Below are 14,694 nucleotides of genomic sequence, written 5' to 3' on the forward strand. Positions count from 1 at the left end.
TTATGCCACAACATTTTGGGTGGCGAGTAATTAAATGATAATACATCAAGTTGAACCCACTGACAAAAATGACTTGATGTTATATATAATATATCATGTAAATATTTTGAATTTGATTATGGATATCCGATGCGAGTGTTGAATCGGTTAAACCTAAATCGGAAATACCTGCATCAGAAAATTTTCTAGTTCAATGTCCAGTATGGCTAACCAACTAGCAAGATGGAAAAGAAAAAGAGCCAACAGAAAATGCATGCTTTGGGAAAAAAATAGGGCAGTAGAGGGGAACAGTATAAAGAAATCAAGTTGCATGATTGGCACTCATTGAACATTTTGAGTTTACAGAACAGTCATCCATTTCTCTCACTTGTACCCTTCTGTGTTTTTTTATGCTTCTTATGTTCTTCTGTATTTCTCATGCTTCTCAATGTCATCAATTTCATGAACATTTTGCCAATGAAACGGGATGAACCAAAAAATGGTCTAATCATCAAAGCCGCCTCCACGTCCATTTGTCGCGATGAAAGAATTTTCCAACTTTAGCAGCTCGTGGTTTTTCTCCCAAACCAATCCCAATAAAGAGAATTTGCTTGCTCTTCATTGACTCCCCTCAAATATATCATCATCTTGATTGAGTACTGGACTATTCTTCATGTATGCATGGCTTGTTTGATTAGTCCCATCTATCAATGAAGACCGAACTACCTGCAAAATAATTCATAAAAATAAATTTACTCATGCAAACTATTGCACCTTTTTTACCAGCTAACCATAAGCTTGTAATACATGTTCTCTTTATACACATGGCCTCACATATTGCAGTGTGCTGATGCAACTACTTATATATGGGAATCACTAATATGCCCAATCTTTAATCTGATCAATCCTACCTTGCCCCTGAAATCTAAAACTATACACCCACTAAGTGAATACTGCCTCAGCCATTACTAAAACCAACTAGGAACCTCCTTTACCATGGACAAACACTTGGACTTGGCAAAAGACTATCGAAGGCTTCACTTTTTTCTTAAGTTGGATTAATATGACTACACACTGGTGAAAATAATAGCTAGAATTAGGACCAGAACTTTAACATGACTACAACAAGTACCCATTACTTGGTGGCCAGATCTATTAGAATACTAGAAGATGAAGTCAAGCACCTATACTATATACCATAAGATTTTCAATGCTAGGTTCAATTGTTAATAAAGTTTTCTACCAGATAACGGAATGAATAGGTATAGATGTCATGACCAATCACACACTTACTTGTTTTAAGAGAGAGGGAAATATACTGCATAAGATCTAATTTAACAAACAGTTAAAATTATATATTTGGTTCAGATCACCCAACCTTCTCAATGTCTTCTAAAAGATGTGTGTTCTCCTTTAAGTACTGAATTGCTTTGTCTCTTCCCTGTCCTAACCTGGTTCAAGGTAAAACCAAGTGAACTCCTCATATAAAGACATCCCACCATTGAGGGAAGAAAAAGGTAATAGACAAAAGTAAGGATATGACAACAGAGAAACGCAAAATCAAATCTTGTTTCCACAAAGTTAATTTCTTTCATCACTAAATAGGAAGAATTCTTGTCATGTGGAAGGGACAAAGGAAGGACCCAAGGAGAAGGAGGATGAGGTCATTGTAATAAAAACCTATCTTATATAACAGAAATTGGGTCACCTCCAATGGAAAGCTATATATGATAAGGCAGTAAGTTTTTCTGGATGCCATTATCTCTTTACTCCGTGTATTTTCTTTCAGACAATGTTTGCATTTGTTTGATTGATAACAACCAATACAAGAAATTCTTTTCCTACTAGGTGGGTCAACTACGTTTAATGGATAAAATGAAGCTATTGTATGTCTTTTGAAATGTCATTTAAGTCTAAGATTTTTCATTGGTTTCATCAATATCATTCCATGTCTCTCTCTATCTCTAATTATTGTGCTATCTTCCACTTGTTTATTCTTTTTTCCGAGACTTGTGGTCTTCTCACTTTGTTAAACCACCAAAGATGGGGTTCTAACATATTTTCCATAATAGATGCTACCCTGACTTTCTATCTAATGCATTCACTTGAAATCCTATTTTGCCTTTTATGTTTACTCACCCAACAAAACATCCTCGTCTCTGCAACACTAAGCATACTCTTGTTGGTTCTCTGTTATTTATAATTTTTTCTCCCACAAAGATAGTAGAACAGCAAAGTTTTATTTAACTCCCTTGTATCATGCTGAACTAAACGAAACTTGTGAAGTCCTTAATTTGAGGGATGTAAAACACAATGCCACAGCTTGATGGAAATTGACGAATAAGTAAAAACTAGGATTCAGAAATATGTTCCGAGATAATACCGATGATCCCCATAGCTATACCAAGAGCCCTTCTTTAAGACAACATCCATCATTTCTGCACAATCTAAAATGCAACCCTGCATTTGAAATGAAGAGTCAAAATAGTGATTCAAACTTTGAGGTTAGACATGCTCTTATGCAACAATACTCACCAGCTTACTGACGCCCTCTCCAAATATAATTTCAAATTCCGCTATTTTGTATGGTCTTGATACCTATAACAAATTATTAAGTTAAGGATATCTTGAGAGAAAAAATGAAGTCGATGAAAATTGCAACATAAATCCATGAGGAGAATTTTTGGCTCAACAAAGGTTTGTCAAGATACAACATTATCTATAACATCAAGCTGTCATGGTAGTACACAATCTATCAATACATTACAAAACTAAGATTTCTAAGATAATATTTGCAATGGCTTACTACTTTCATACTTCCCTTACAACATACTTATTCAATTAAGAAACACATCTTAATTTCATTCGTTTGTTCTTGGGAGATTGTTCTCTAACTTAGTTTGAATGCCCTGCAACACATCCTCTCACTGTATTGTGTTAATTGAATGAACCAATGAGCACAAAATTTGATTAATTTGCTAAAACGATAATTTCTAGACAAAATAGTTGTCCAAACCTAAGTTCTGTGAAGAACACATGCAAGTTGGTATAGCCAGAAGCAAAAACATTTGAAATTCAACCCCCGGCAAACTCTTGTAATGATATGAAACTTAAATAATCAATTTATCATATATGTTTAATGTCTAAATTTGATATCCCGTTTTCAACATATCCATAACACCAAAATTAAAGCGAACTCGGGTCAGGTATTTAAATAGTATCAGACAGATACGTGACGAAAAAGAAAAGATCAAAACTACTAACTTAAAAAGTAATTACAATGACAAGTCCAAACTTATTTTTTATGCAACATTTCAGAAATGAATATAAATTACGTAAACAAACTTTCAGATATACATTCAAAGGTTTGAGCTTGCCTTGCTTTTTTGCACTGTTGCACGGACTTTAACGCCAATTTCTTCATCCCCTTTAGCCTAAAAGGAAAAAATGCACACAGTACTTTCATATGAAACAATCTTGGCATTATAATTAAGATATATATTAGTAATTGCATAAATTGCATGTAAAAAGTGCTGATACTTTGGAGGAGAAAGGCCAATGATAAGGTTTAAAGATGAAATATATCAATATGTCATTGACATAGCTATTGTGCTTACAGACTTTATCTTCCCTATAGAGCGAACTTCTAGCCGAAGTGACGCAAAGAACTTCAATGCAATTCCACCACTTGTCACTTCTGGATTTCCATAATAGACACCAATCTACAAAAGGTTGAATCATATCAACAAAAAATAGTGATTCAACAAATCTTGACATAATACATTGAACTAATATGATTAAGTAAGCAGTTCCATATTATAGTACTTGTCATAATTAAATGGATGCAGTCTTACAGAAACAAAGTTAGAATTAATCACATAAAAGTACCTTATATCTTATTTGATTCAAAAATATAAGAGTACAACCAGCTTTAGATGCATTTCCAGACATCTTACGCAAAGCTTGGCTCATAAGACGAGCCTGCAATCCCATTTGCTGCATTCCAATCTCACCCTAATACATGAAAAATACAGTTAGAAAAGAATCGACGTCCCCTAAATTATAAAACACATGTGCTTAAAAACTAATAACAAGAAAAGTATTTAATTACTTCAATTTCTGCTCGTGGAGTGAGAGCTGAGACAGAATCCACGCAGATGAGATCTACGGCGCCAGATCTGCACATACGGTCTGCGACTATAACATGGAAAGTTCAATCAATTCATAGACACCATAAGCACCCTGATATTGTACTGTGGACACTGCCAAAATTATCTTATCAATTGCAAGTTTTCAACATAACCAAATTAAAGGCAAAGAAATTACTCTCAAGACCCATCTCTCCGTGATCAGGTTGACAGACAATCAAATTTTCTACATCCACTCCCAAGGCTTTAGAATATGTTGGATCAAAAGCATGCTCAGCATCAACAAGCACTGCATTGCCACCCAACTTCTGCACATCGTAGACAAAAGTGCCCGTTGTTCCCATAAACATGTTTACATCAAGTAAACCATCATGAATTAATGATTGGGAAAACTCCAGATAGATGAATTACCTGCACTTCGGCAATAGCGTGAAGTGCTAAGGTTGTCTTACCGCTGCTTTCTGGTCCAAATATCTGGAAATAGATATAGCAGATACTGTTAGGTTGACAAAACAAAATAGTTAAAGGAAAGATAACAATTCTATCACAATGCAAAATAAAGTATGAAACATAAGTTTAACAGTGGTTTCAAATTTCAACTCAATATTCAAGTTTAATCTGCAACTATGGTACATAGCAATAAAAGGGACAGATCCAGCTTGATAGCCAAGCAATCCTAACTTACCAGAATCTCAAGATAACGCCAAAACTACTACTAAATACTGAAATTTAAATATAATCCCTAGCCAAAGAATATAACCCATTTTTCGTATCACACACACCATTAAAATTCATATTCCATGCTCCATTAAGAATGCAAAGAATGCAAACAAGATCAGAAAAATATAGAGAATGAATAAAAGCTAAAGCCAATACCTCTACAATTCTTCCTTTTGGAAGACCACCGCCTAAAGCACAGTCTAATGTCAAACAGCCACTGGGAAAAGTTTCACTGCAACATTCCGAGATAATAGAAAATATGTTACATGTCATCTGATCTAAGCCACAGAAAATAGCAGGAGGCTACAGCTTAACAATTTTCAAAACATTAATAAAAATGAGTGGGGGAAATAAGTAAGGAAATGACAAAAAATGTGGAGAAGAAACATACACTAGAGCTCCACCAGCACTACCCAATCTTGTAACACTTCCCTTTCCAAATGAGTTGTTTATATCATTCATTGCAGCTTCCAGTGCTTTTTGCTAGAATCAAAATTGGGTTGTCAAATTGAATATACTTTTAAACAAATTTAGGACAAATAACATATGATATAATCAACCACATTAGCATTAGTAATAAGGGCCACATAAGTGACATAACAAGTGTTCTAGGTAGTAGCTTAATGGTAATTCACAATTTCACATCACACATCTTTCTAAAGATGGTATATAAGTTAGAATCCCTTGATACCATTTATGTGTGCTTTATCAACTGATTAAATCTCAAGAGAGAAAGAACGCCCACTTGTTTTATTAAGGTATTAGTGAAAAGGTTATAAAGTTACTAGCTCATAGGACTTCTTTCTGAGACCATACTACAATATTGTATCACTGCATGTGTCATGAAATATGATTGATCAGAAAAATACTTAACAATTAACTTTTTAAGTTGGATATATTTTTTTCAACCAATCATATCTTATGACAAACTCAAAATGTGGGACAAAAGATGTGCTCCCCTTCTTTCTGTCCGACTATGGTCCTAGTATCTGTGGCTGATACAAACACAGCACTCTCAAAGATAAGAATCTACTAAACAGTTTGATGAATTGCGAGTTGAAAAATAAAGGTCAATAAAAGTGAAAATATTGAAGTTTGAGGCTGACCTAATATAATACACAACAACAAAAAAAGAAAGAGAAAGAAGCATACATACCCTATCAAGAAAAAGAGAGTCAGAGTCACCAGAAAGAGAAGCATTGAGTTTGGATTCAAGGTCGCAGTGAACCCTGGCGTGTTTGGAAGCAGAGAGAGGACGAAGAGAGAGGAAGTTGAGAGGAAGAAAGAGAGATGAAGGTGCTTTCAGAAACACACTGTGACTAAGGGGTTTCAGAGAGAACATAGAATCCATTGAACAGTACAATACAATATAGGTAGCGCAAGAAGAACAAGAATAAGAAAAAAGAACCGGGATATGCTGGGACTATAAAATCTATGTTTGGGTCATCCTTTTCTCGGGTAATACAACGTAAAACTTTCAAAATTGTATTTATATTTTTAATGAGATATTATATAATTTGACTGAAATGATTTTATTGATTCATATTGAGCCCAATCTTTATGATTGGACGTAGACATCAATTTGGGCCATCTTATCCTATAACAATATCATTCCTAGTTTATCTGGATTTTATTGACGCATTCTTGAATGTAATGTCTTGAGAATGAAGCTTACATTCAACGTGATGCTGAAGGTTGGTTGGAATACTAGCTTAATGCGTCTAGAGAGATAGTTCTATATTTTCTATCCTTCATGTGTAAGCATAATAATGTTTTTTCAGTCATGTCACAATAATCACTATTTAACATAAGACTGTTATATAATAATTGTAATTAAGTTTGTGACAAATAGTACCTTTTTTCATTTTTTTTCTCATAGCTTGTTGAATTGTAAAGAAGACCAAATATTATATTTATAAAAAGAAAAAAGTATAAATTATATAAAGAATAGGCCAAAGTTGGTGTAGTGCAACTATTTAGTGATGTATGTGTTGTTGTCGGAACATTGTCTAAAGTTGATTAAAGGGTATGCATACATTGCATTATTACTGTTTTCTTTGTCCACTTCACTATTTCTTTCTGTCTCTTGAAGTCGCTTATTCATGATGTGCTATCCTGCAATGTTGTTTGGATGGATCTTCAACTATTTTCCAATTTTATATATAGCAGATATTTGTCCAGTTCCCTTGCCCAATCATGCTGTCTCTAGCTAAACCAAGAGTCCAAGATTATATTGTGTATTCACATTTCCTGTTGATTGAACTGTGAAAAATGAAGGGGAAAGAATAACAATGAAATTGTATAGATACGAAAACCAGAAGAGAGATTAACACAAAGTTGATGGCTGATTTAGTTAAACATGTTGATAGTGGTTAAATTTCTATTCTCTACCATTCTTATGGAATAGGATTTATACTTATGGAATAGGGTTTGTCATGTATAGATTGCACCCACTTTAATCTTTTTATGTTATAAAATATTAAAACATTAGTGTAGCATCTAGGTATGTATTATCAATATAAAAAATTATATAGTCATTATATTATTTATTATTTATTTATATTACTTTTTTATAAAATTGATTAGTCTCGTCCTCAGAGTTGAGAATATGTCTCTTTCAAACCAAGTAATGTCTGAACTTGATAGCTAATCTTTGGCTCAAATAGATTAGGAGTCGTAGAATAAGATTTAGAAGCATAAAAATATCTCAATTCAAGAATATCAAATACATTTCTATTTGGGTATATGCAATATTTTATAATTTAATACATATTCTCATAAATTATGAATAAAATCTATTTTTTCTTATAATAATAAATATTAGTTTTATTTTTATGTGAGACTCATAACTTTGCACACAAATCAAATCGTATATCTTCCTTTTTCCTTTGGAGTCCACACCATCTAATAAGAATGAGAACAAAATGATTTTGCCTAAATGTATTCTTAACATTTAAGAATGCACAACAATAAATAAGAAAACAATACTTTTATTTCAATAAGAATGTTATCAAAATTAATGGATGGAGATGCTCTAACTATTGATAAATAGCCAACAGGAGAAGCATGTAGTCACATGATAATGTAATAATTGGTAGGATCATGACGAATGTGGTTATCCAAATCATCGTCCTATACTCGAATACTAATAGATTTTTTTGGCATTAAGATAAAATTTATTAGTCATAAAAATCGATTACTATTTTCTTTTACATTTTAATATACAAATGAAGGCCTATTATTATAGGGGCCTGAAGCCAATGCTTGAAGTTAGCTCGACCTAATAATTACCAACGTGTTAGATAGAAATTTTTTTCTTAACGTTAAAAGTTCTTTTATAGCCCTTAAAAACATTTTCGGTGTGACTTAAATACATAAATATTTAAAAAAATGTTTAAATTTTCCTTATCAATTAAACGATAATATGCTAAAATTATAACAATTGTCACTTCCATTTGTATTAGCTACATGATGACTAAAAGAATGTTTTTTATTGTCACATCACTAAAAAACTAAAATTAAAACCCAATTAACATTTAAAAATAAAATACTTCTTTTCAAATTAAAATCAAAACTAACACTAGTTCAATGACTAGTTCTCTAATAATATTGTGATGAATACATGTATAATACAAAAAAGGCTGTGATACACAAACAGAGTATACCACCGAGCACTGACCTACGATCACAAACACAAGCTACAATATATTGCGGCCTTAGAGAGTCTCTCTATCTCTATCTTACTCTTTCTCCAGTACCACACTCCTACCATTGCCACCATTCACTGTGCATGGCTTCTGCTTGCGTCAACAACAACATCTCCTCATTCACCTGGCTCAACCCTAACCACTCGCCGGATAATCTTCCACATCTAGATGCCTCCGCCGCAGACTTCGAGTTCTGCCTCGAACATCCCGTCACAATGCTCCCCGCCGATGAGCTCTTCTCCGACGGCAAGCTCCTCCCCCTTCACCTCTCTTCTCTAAAGCCTTTCACTCCCTCCACCACCGACTCCCCCTCGCCGGAGACATCAACAGCGAAGCCTCTAGAGCCATTCTTGTTCTCCCCGAAAGCTCCGAGTTGCTCAAGCCGATGGAGAGAGCTCTTAGGACTGAAGAAGAAGCAGCAACATCCTAATAACACTATCTCCGATACTCAGAAAACGACGTCGTCGTCTTCAACCAAATCCATAAAACAATTCCTCCACCACTGCAGCTCCAAAACGACGTCGTCGTCTGAAAACAGTACTCTGAATCTTCCACTGTTAAAAGATTCAGATTCCGAATCAATTTCACTCTCATCTCGTCTCTCACTCTCATCTTCATCTTCCTCTGGTCACGACCACGAAGATCTCCCTAGACTCTCCCTCGATTCGGATAAGCCCGACCCGAACCCGATCCATATTTCCCTACATCGAAACCCCAACGCTCATCCAAGGATGAGGTTCGTGAAGAACAGAACACGTTCAATGGACAAAACCAACAACCCTAACCCGAATAAGGTGAACCGGGTTGTGATAAACCCGACCCAGAAAGTTGAATCGGGTGTGGTAGAGAGTAGGGGAGTTTCAGTGGACAGTCCAAGAATGAACTCTTCAGGGAAAATAGTGTTTCAGAGTTTGGAACGAAGCTCAAGCAGTCCTAGTAGCTTAAACGGTGGGCCCCGCTTTAAGCATAGAGGAATGGAACGCTCTTACTCCTCTAATGTCAGGGTCACTCCGGTTCTGAACGTCTCGGTTTGTTCCTTAATGGGTTCATCTAAATCCGGTTCGGTTTTTGGGCTAGGCCCGTTTTTCTCTTCTTCCGTGCAACAGAAAAAAGAAGGTGGTGGTGGTGGAAGTGGAAGCAACAGGCACCTTTGCAATCGGAACTAACAAAAAAACAGTCATAACAGACAGGGGTAACGGTAACACTTGGGTTGTATTTTTTTTTCCTTTTTTCTTTTTTGCTTTCTCTACTGCAAAATTTATGTTCATGTTTTTACATTCAAGGGAAAGAATATTGCAGGATATTGTTGGGTGATTGGGGGTTGGGGTTATTTTTTGCTCTTATGTAACTGATTTTTTTTAATAATGTAAATAACTAAATACATTAGTGTAATTTGAAGTGTTATTGTTCTTATTGATGAATGACGGTGATCACTAATATATTAGTTCTTGTTGTTTCTTTATTGGTTAAGCTTTTCAGTATAATTGCTGCAATGTTATTTGTTGTTTTCTGACCCAGAAACATATGGAATCTAGTAACTTTTTCCCCTTTACCACTTTTAGTTTTATGTGTTGATGATTTAATTTTAGAGTAATGATATATCTCATTTTAAATTCTTCTACAAATATAACATATATTAATATCAGAATATTACTTTTGATATATGTTATTTTCTTGTACTTAATAGGAGAGAATATATCATGGTAAATATGATCTGCACATTAAGGTTGAGTTTGGTTAGATAGAGTTAGAGAAGAGAGAAGAGAGAGAAGAGAGAAAAGAGAGGGAGGGAAGCAGAAGAGAAATGATGAGTTTCTCCCCTTTGGTTGGAAGGGGAGAAAGAAGGGTGAAAAGAAAAAAGTTGGTGGTCACAAAATTTCTTGTCGTCCGCTGGACAATAATTTGTTACCTCAAATTGTGTCATAAACTATGTCACAAACCATATCAATTAAAAATGTTAATTAAAATTATAACATTTATTTTTAATTATTAATAAAATAACATTTTTCTGTCTCTTTTCTTTATTCTAGAGACATTTATGTTAAACCACAACATCATCACTTTCTTCTCATTTACTATCCAAACAAAAAGAGAAAGAGAAGAAAATATTACTTTCTATTTATTTTCTCTCATTTTTCTCTTATATCAAATATTACAAAAATCTACTGTATTTCTCCTCTTTTTCTTTCTCACTTTTTTCTTTCACACATATTTCTTTCTCACATATTTCTCTCATTTCATTTTCTATTGTTAACAACCAAACAAAAGCTAAAGTAACACTAGAATCACCTTGAGCTTATCTCCTTTGTCTGCTACTGCTTCATGACTTTTTTGAAGTAAATAAGTTTTTGGGAATGTTCTCTACTCATCCCTGAGGCATGAAATATTTTTTATCTTTCCTTTACTTAACCTATTTTTTTTAAGTGTTACAAATGATATTTTTTATTGATAATTAGTTTATAAGTGATACTTGTCAATTTTCTTGCATAACAATAATTAAATCTTAGCTAAATCATTTACTGGATCAAATATCGTAGTAGTGCTCTACTTTAGAATTTATATTAATAAAAGACTGATATCGAAATTTGCCATAATTTTGATGTCTATTATGAAATTAGATAGAGTGATTTTGTAACAAGCATTGCTCTTGTTTCTTATATTTGTGTGAAGTGAGAAAGAAGTCTTGGGAAGTGTTGCCAAAGACTCAAAACAGGGGCGCCAGCTCTGGTGAATTGATAATTCATTTGCACGTCAGTCTGATCCCAAATCTTCATGTCTGCAACTATTTTAATTTTTACTCTCTTCTGGATTTAAACTCACATTATTTATTTTGGCTAAATGACAAATTAAAGTTCTCATTTTAATAAATTCACAATACTTTAATGTTTTTCTTGTGGCGCAGATGGGAGCATTACTCCTCTGTCTATGTATTCAGTGGTCCACACATGACACACATGTGCTTCTTAGTGTGTGATCCTTTATTATAACATTCAATTGGGTGGAACAAGTTTATTTTTCTTCTAGTATAAAATGTAAACTTTGGTTTGGAACATGCCATGAGTTTTCCATAACGGATTACACCCTTTCAATGAGTAATTTAACATGATTTCAGTCACTATTAAGTTTCTCCTTTCTATGTGTCCCTAGGATTTATGCATTGGCACAAATTTGGTTATCTTTGACCTCAATTTTGGTTGGAAAAATCTCTTTGTTTCATCCCATTGAAGTGAAAAGATGTCTGACAAAGATTATCCCAATGTGACTGAATCCCTAATTGGAAATGGTAGGTCCATCTCCCGTGTGAAGCGATTTGATATTTGCTATCCAAAAGTGCATGTAATTGAAGGACATGCTCAAAAGTGCAATGCCTTTGGACTCGTTTTCTTTTTATGTTATTACCCTTGTTATGAAAATGGTTTATGACTTTTAAGTTAAGTGACACACTAAATAACAATAAAAGAAGTAAACTTTCAAACGGGAATAGAAAAATAGAAAGGGTTCATTTTCATTATTTACCATCTAGAGATATGCTAAACTCACGTGCTTGCCATTTTGCTTACCTGGATCCTTTACCTACTATAAAAGCCCAGCTCCATGTGAGAAAAATGAGGAATCACGTGTGTTTGTATCGCTGTAAAAAGTGGGGAGAGGAATTAGGGAATCAAATGGGAAACAGAACAGCAATTTCGTTACTTGACATTGTATTGGACATTTTCTTAGATTCGTCAGACATTAGTACCTTGCAATACATTTACTTATAAAAAATTCAACATTCAATTTTCTATTTTAGGATGTATAAGGATAATATTGGAATCAGTCTTGTGATAACCGGACAGTCTGACCGCTGACCAGACTTGAAAACGGTTCTGGTTTGCAGTCTTAATCGAATGAGAGTTGGATTACTTTGAACCGGGGGAAATCTGGTCCGACCTTGTTAAACCCGGTTAAATCGGACTAGCCCGGAAAGTAAATCGGGCGGTTCACTTAAAAATAAGAAAAATGAAACACCATTCTAATATTTTATTTTACTACGGTCCAAAAAAAAGATGAGTAGATATTACATAAATATAATTATATATAATTATTAATTATATGAAATTTTATATTTATATATAACTATATGTCTGTAGATAAAAAATATTAATTATATATGGAATCATCCGGCTAGGTCGGACAATTTAACCGTTTAAATCGATTAAACTTAATATGAGTGTTTAATGTTGGGTTTAGATTTCACAATATTTATTGAAATGAAATAATGAATCATGCGTAAGAAATAGAACCCCAAAATTTAACTGGCGAATTTGAGGGGCAGCCATCTCCCACCCATTTTCACTTAATATCTGGACTTGGATGTGTACAAGATGATATGATGGGTCATGTTTTTTTTGTTTCTCATATATATATCTTCATATCGGAGATAATTCTGTTTGAGTTGGGATATTCATAAATATATGAGGCTAACTCTTCCAGCAAGTATTTTTATTCACAAAATTTGAACTTGAAATTTTATTTTAAGTAAATCAAACATGTATCACTTGAACTAACACTCGTTGATTGATGGGTCATGTGTTTGACCAGTCTTAATTGGCACCCAATATAGTTTCGGCTTTGTGCCAGCTTCAAATTAAATCCACCTTCTCTCTCTTGTCTTAGTTTAGTCAGCTCAAAATAATTATGTCATTACTCTCTTCACTTTACATTAATTGAGGATACGTGCAATCATGTAAATCTTGGGAGTTAAATCAGTTGGAATGCAACCTCTGCATAATTAAGTAGACCCAGTGAAATATTCAATGGATATTTAATGCACGCTATTGTTCATCTGATTTTACAAACAAAACTATGTTATTTTGATAATGAATTTGTGATAAATTTAATTTTCCTTTTGTTTTTTTAGATGCAATAAAAACTAAAAAATGAACAAAAATAAGACATGTAGAAAGAGATTAATTTGTTGCAAGTGAAATTATGAAATTTAGATTTTTCAAAAAGATAGGTATTTTGGGAAGAAAGAAAGAACGTGCTCATGGATAGGCTTCCCTCTGAATAGATTCCCCCTTCCTCCAATCCCAATCCCTTGAACCCTATCCATATTATACATATGGAAATGAGATTATTTTTAGTACTGGAGAGTCCAATATTATATAGGATGATGACACGTGTTAATTATGATTTCATATTATTTTTTGAATAAAAGATAAATAAATAGAGTTTAAAAAAATTTCAAACTCATGTTTTAGTAATGACCTCTACATTATTGGAAATGAGTTCAACTCTATGGATATTCCCTTCTCTTAAGTATTATGAGCGGGTCAATACGCAAAATCAGCATTGAGATGGGTTGGTGCTAAATTGATCCCTCAGATTATTACTCTTTACAAATTTTGGGCATACTAAGTATTTTTATCATCCAATTTTACTTATTTTTCAAATTTATGTCGCAATTTGTTGTACGTTCAAATATTTTTATTAACATTTAAAAATAAATATTTTTGCCTTTTTGTGGGTGAAATGACTAAAATTAGTGTTGCCCTTTACTATTCATTTTCACGCGTCTTAAGATATAACTTTTATAATGTATTTATCTATTGGTATGAACCATTCACTATGTAGATACCACACAAGGGATGGAGATCACCTGTCCCATTTAGTGTTCCCATCCAATCAGAGAATTTTATTTGATTAAAAATAAAATTTAAATAACATAAATTAATATTTGTACGCTATTCTATAAGATTTTGGCTTGATAGATGGGGACAGGAATTTTTAGGGAGAGAAGATCCCCATCCCCACACAAGACTTTAACTAATTCGGATTCAAGTCCGTCACGATCATAAGGGTATCATTTAACCAAACAGCGACTTAAATTCAAATTCTAGTAAGTACAAATATTACTATAATATTATATAAAACAACCAAAACTTACTTTTATTATGTGATATTTACTTTATGTTATAATGTTATATTATAAATTATGTTTATTGATAAAATATTGATTTATAAATAATTTCTTATTGTTTTGTATATGAATTTTCATGGTTTTTTATGTTTTTAGAAATTGGATCAATCGATTTTATCGGTTTCCCAGTATATACTCATATCTCGCCTTATACTGTTAATAAGGTGTTGGTTTAGTA

The 14,694-nt window shown here is 33.3% G+C and overlaps 2 protein-coding genes across 5 annotated transcripts; one reads left to right on the top strand and one right to left on the bottom strand.

The window, feature by feature from the left end:
- LOC109351970 (DNA repair protein recA homolog 1, chloroplastic-like) lies at positions 267-6,307 on the bottom strand. 2 transcript variants are annotated; one of them, XM_019593704.1, is made up of 14 exons: positions 6,252-6,301; positions 6,004-6,212; positions 5,239-5,330; positions 5,004-5,079; positions 4,539-4,601; positions 4,306-4,435; positions 4,091-4,176; positions 3,868-3,993; positions 3,597-3,701; positions 3,357-3,413; positions 2,515-2,577; positions 2,363-2,439; positions 1,358-1,430; positions 267-705 (listed from the first exon to the last, which is right to left on the bottom strand). In XM_019593704.1, exons 2-14 carry the CDS (start codon positions 6,196-6,198, stop codon positions 598-600), a joined length of 1,251 nt encoding a protein of 416 aa, XP_019449249.1. In that variant the 5' UTR covers positions 6,199-6,212; positions 6,252-6,301; the 3' UTR covers positions 267-597. The 2 variants fall into 2 exon arrangements, with proteins under 2 accessions (XP_019449249.1, XP_019449250.1); XM_019593705.1 differs by lacking the exon at positions 1,358-1,430 and having other exon boundaries at positions 6,004-6,307.
- On the top strand, positions 8,549-10,104 carry LOC109352461. Of its 3 annotated transcripts, none has more exons than XM_019594461.1 (2): positions 8,549-9,348; positions 9,379-10,104. In XM_019594461.1, exons 1-2 carry the CDS (start codon positions 8,638-8,640, stop codon positions 9,718-9,720), a joined length of 1,053 nt encoding a protein of 350 aa, XP_019450006.1. In that variant the 5' UTR covers positions 8,549-8,637; the 3' UTR covers positions 9,721-10,104. The 3 variants fall into 3 exon arrangements, with proteins under 3 accessions (XP_019450006.1, XP_019450007.1, XP_019450005.1); XM_019594462.1 differs by having other exon boundaries at positions 8,549-9,336; positions 9,367-10,104; XM_019594460.1 differs by having other exon boundaries at positions 8,549-10,104.

This window comes from Lupinus angustifolius, chromosome LG07 (assembly GCF_001865875.1).
Source record: "Lupinus angustifolius cultivar Tanjil chromosome LG07, LupAngTanjil_v1.0, whole genome shotgun sequence".
Classification (NCBI taxonomy): domain Eukaryota; kingdom Viridiplantae; phylum Streptophyta; class Magnoliopsida; order Fabales; family Fabaceae; genus Lupinus; species Lupinus angustifolius.

Bases quoted from the DNA above. Each gene is read 5' to 3' on its own strand.
- LOC109351970 (XM_019593704.1), bottom strand. From the start codon at position 6,198: ATGGATTCTATGTTCTCTCTGAAACCCCTTAGTCACAGTGTGTTTCTG. The intron at 5,331-6,003 runs GTATGTATGCTT...TTTTGATTCTAG, and splicing joins ACTCTCTTTTTCTTGATAGG to CAAAAAGCACTGGAAGCTGC. The intron at 5,080-5,238 runs GTATGTTTCTTC...GGAATGTTGCAG, and splicing joins AGTGCTGGTGGAGCTCTAGT to TGAAACTTTTCCCAGTGGCT.
- LOC109352461 (XM_019594460.1), top strand. From the start codon at position 8,638: ATGGCTTCTGCTTGCGTCAACAACAACATCTCCTCATTCACCTGGCTC.